A 4,312-nucleotide genomic window follows, 5' to 3' on the forward strand; every position below is an offset into this window, starting at 1 on the left:
GTCTGTGCCTCTGTGCAGAGCCAGTGCTGTGATGCCGCATGGCTCCGCAGCCAGGGATATTCCTTCCTGACACCACTTCCCTGTTTTTCAGTGCAAAACAGAAGCCTGAAGAGGGCACTGAGGACAGCCCACCTTTCTGGGAGAGGAGCAGGGAGTTGGGCTTGCCAGGCAGTCTGAGAGAGGAGCAAGGAGGACAGCAGTTGCAGGTCAGTCTCTGTAGCACCCATCTACCCAGGCCCCAAGGGAAGGTGAGTGGCTGTGGGTGAGTACTCAGTGCCTGTTTGCGTGGGGCATCAGTCCTCAGGCAACCAGGACAGAGGAGCAGCATGTCTCCCAGCCTCAGAGGGGACAAGAGCTGTGGGCAGTCAACCCTGCTGTTCCCAGAAATGTACTGGCATGCGAAGGCCTTGGGGGCACGTGGGTGCTGGAAACTTTTGGCATCAATGGCATCAGGTGTCCCAGGGCTATGGGGGGTGGGGGGAGGCAGGGGGAGCGCTGTGATTCAGACCCTCTCATGCCTCAGTGGGTCCAAAGATCACAAGGGATGTCCTTGTCTGACCAGAACTGAAAGAAAAGCGATTTCCCAGAATAGCTTTTAACCTTCTCCTTACCAGACAGCAGTATTTTGCTCCTCTCCCAGCATTGCAGTTTGCTGACAAATGCCCCTCTTGTCCAATGTGAAACCATGGTGCAAAGGGCATGTGTGAGGCTAAGGGAGCCACTGTTCTCTCAGTGCTGGTCCAGGCATGGGACATCATTAAGCCACCTTTGCTGTGACCAAAAATGCACCCTCCTTAGCCCAGTGACACATGTGCAGCACAGCCAGAGGCAGGACTGAGATGCTCCTGCTCTACTTACAAGGGGAGCCCTGAGGCCCCAGTGACATTGGCTCAGAGCACACCCTGGGAAGGGTGCCATAACAACCAAAGTGTGTCCTCTGTCTGCCCCTTCATGTTTTACAGCAGGCATCCCTGCAGCAGGCTTTACCATGCATTTGGGCACCAAGATGGGTCTGCTGCAGCAGAAGTGTGTTGGGCGCTTGCTTTTTGTGCTGTCCCTCCTGGAGGCTGCCGGGGCATTGGCCCTTATGTTCTACGCGCTGCTGTGGGAAGCTGGGAACCTGGTCAACCTCCCTGACAAACGCATCGGCTTTTACAACTTCTGCCTGTGGAATGAGACAGCCCAGGCGCTGCAGTGCCTGGACTACAGACATCTGCAGGTGATGGGCATCAGCCTGCCAGGAATTGCGTTAGCCAGGGTTTTTGTGTACACCTGCCTGGTCTTCAGCATCTTCTACCCCATTTTTGTAGCACATGTGAAGTGCACAGAGGAGAGAGAGGGCTGGAAGGTGATCCTCATCATACTCATCATCAAGATGATAATCCTGTCTGGAGGCCTGGGTATATTTCTTTTCCAAACCTCACAGTGGATTCATCCCTCTGATTTCACTGGGGGCTTCCTAGCACTGGTTGGGACTCAGGTTATGCTACTGATCCAGATTCTCACCATCACTATGTACCTTAGATGGGCCAAGTACACACACCTGCATCAAAGCCCTTTTACTGAGAAGGCCCTGCCCATTGAGATTTGACAGCAGAGAAGATGATACAAGAGCTATTGATAACCTAATTTAAAAGAATAATCCTACTAGAGCTTTAGTCACTGGCAGGAATTTGATCCTTAGTCCAAAGGCCCACGTCCAGCCATGCTCTGGCACACAGCTGTGACTGCTGCCGCCAGCTGGCAACGCTCCTGCAGGAAGCAGGCAGCAGGCACAGCATGGGAGCTTCCCGGAACAGCAGTAACGCACCCCTCAGCCTAGGGCACAACTTCAATGCAATAGTGATTCTGGCCCCGACCTTGAGGACAGCAAAGGGGACAGATCAGAACCAGCACACAGTGGGCACATCCCTCTGGCCATATATAGCCTAAGCATAGGCAGGCAGAGAAGCAAACAGGCTGCCTTTCTGGGAGCTGCCCAAAGAAACTCTACTCCTTCTCCATCCCCTGGACTAACCAGGGATGTCTTTGAGGCAATTGTCACTTGAGGAGCTGTGGCTTCACACTGCCATCACAGCAGTGGCAGCCCCAGTGGTGCACACTCTTGAGCTGGATCACCTGTACTTCACCTGCTGGAATAATATCTGCAGTGACTGGCCCACATCCAACCCCAGCAGAGCACCTGGAAGGGCAGCCTAACAACTTGCTGAACACTGAACACAGCTCTAAGGAGAGTTCCCACAAGAAAGCAGAGGATTTTGGTGCAGAGCCCCAGGTTTGTCCCCACCGATATGACGGGGCTGAGACCAGCACTCCAGCAGCCATTGAGAGTCCAGGAGAGATCGGTTCTGTGCAAGGGCAGCCCACTGCAGAGCCAGCTCAGCCCAACACACGCCCCACACAAAGGTGGGCTCAGGGAGCAGGGCCAGGGTTGCCACAGCCTCGGGTGCGGTGTCCCAGCTGGGCCATCATAACCCCCACTGGATGGGGTCTGTCCACCGTGGAGGTGCACAGCACTGCTCCATACCATGTCTGTAACCTCGCACAAAGAAGCATCTGCTTTCCCCCTCATCCCCTTTGGGTGCATGAGGGTCAGTTTTCTCTCCTGCTGCAGTCTTGGTGGAGCTCTGTCTGGTGATGCTAGTTTGACTGATTATTCGTTTCAATAAAGGTTCTCATACCTGCCCCCAGCCTCATGTGGTTTGTTCATCCCCCCCTTTAAACTGGGAAGAGAATGCTGAGCCACCCTTACCCCTTCCTAGACCCCCGTGCACACTGCCATGGGGTCAGCCCCTTGGGATGGTCCCTGTCCCTGTTAGTCTGCTCCCACCCATGTCTTCCTCAGCTATGGGAGGCCTTCCCCAGCCTGGAGGCAAATTCAGCACCAGGCCCAATGGCGACAGCCTGCCAGTCCCCACTACCAGCTGTCACAGAGGGACCACACGGACAAGGGAGGCCCAAGGCTGAACCATGACTATCTAGCTCTGCATGTTGCAGTCATGGGAAAATTTGGTTGATTAAAATGGGTAGGTATTTGTTTAAGCTGTAGAGTTAAAAGAACACTTTGACCAATCAAGGTAATTAAAGTAGGTTGATGATTAAGTAGTTAGAATAAGTATAAGTACTTAGAGAAGGTAAGTACCATGTTCGAGAGAAGAATAGTTGCAAAAAGAATTAAATAATAGCATGCAGGATAATAGCTGTGGTCAGACAATCATGAGAGTAGGCCATGGCTTTTCTTTTCTCTCCATGTTGAAATTATATAGGGATAAGCTTTTGAAATAATTCAATGTCTTATTTGGCATGATAGTGAGGAACCAATCAAGGTAAAGGGCAAATTAAAAAGCGAACATTTTATGCATGCTTGTATAATCTTGTAATATTGCTTTGTTAAAGATGTATAAATGGGCTGTGAAAATGTACGGACTTCAGAGCACAATTAGAGGAGCTATCCTCCGTGTTTCCCTAGTGCTGCAATAAAGAAGTGCCTGCTTATCTGCAACTGCGTAGATAAGTTTTCTTCTTGTGACTGCAACCCCATTAACATGCAGAGCCAGTAAAGGCCTTCCAGGGCCAACAACTTCCCGCTCCCCTCCAGTCCCAACACTGACCCACCAAAGGGACACTCACAGAAACTCGGATGTCCTCTTTAATCTGTCCATGCTCTGAGATGCCAAACAGACACGCACATAACCTGACCCAGAGCCAAATACCACTGAACCCAGCATGCACTAGGAGAAGTGAGTGCCCCTCTCCTTTTCCCCCATGGCCTTCAGGGGCCTCCTACCAGCTCCATAGGCCACCAACCTGGCAGATACACAGCCCACTCCAGGCCCTCCTCCCGCCATCCTCAGTGCCGTGGCAGAGGACACTGTACCCACTGTCCTCTTTGCTCCTGGAGAGCTGCAGAGATGGTAACGTTAGCTGAAAAAGATCTCCCTGACGTATTTCAGAATATCGTCCTGAGAGTCCTCCCAGCCTGTCCTCGCTGCATCGGCATCAGGAGCAGGGTCAGGAAGGGACAGGAGAGCCGGCCTGCGGTCACTGCGTCCCCTGGTGTTGGTTGTGCTTCCAGGAGTCTTAATAGGTGGTGGCTGGAGCTCCTGTTCCTCTCCGCTTCCGGGCCAGGCCTTCTCCTTGTCTTCCTCACACTGTAGATTCTGACCGAAACAACAACCAGACCCAGCTGTGCGCGACTGCACCGCAGGAGCACCCCAAGGGGCAAGCAGGGGCAGCCCCCACATCCCCGCGGGCACCCCAGGTCCGTGCTGTTTTCGTCCCGCAGCACCCGGCGGGGTGGGTGAGGGCGGGA

General features: G+C 53.2%; 1 protein-coding gene across 1 annotated transcript; it reads left to right on the plus strand.

Annotated features, from left to right (window-relative positions):
- The first annotated feature begins 1,006 nt into the window (after positions 1-1,006).
- Positions 1,007-1,591, plus strand: TMEM140 (transmembrane protein 140). Its single transcript, XM_010186498.1, has one exon. The coding sequence runs from the start codon at positions 1,007-1,009 to the stop codon at positions 1,589-1,591; it is 585 nt and encodes a 194-aa protein (XP_010184800.1).
- The last annotated feature ends 2,721 nt before the right edge of the window (positions 1,592-4,312 follow it).

Source organism: Mesitornis unicolor, unplaced genomic scaffold, assembly GCF_000695765.1.
Source record: "Mesitornis unicolor isolate BGI_N332 unplaced genomic scaffold, ASM69576v1 scaffold28420, whole genome shotgun sequence".
Classification (NCBI taxonomy): Eukaryota; Metazoa; Chordata; class Aves; order Mesitornithiformes; family Mesitornithidae; genus Mesitornis; species Mesitornis unicolor.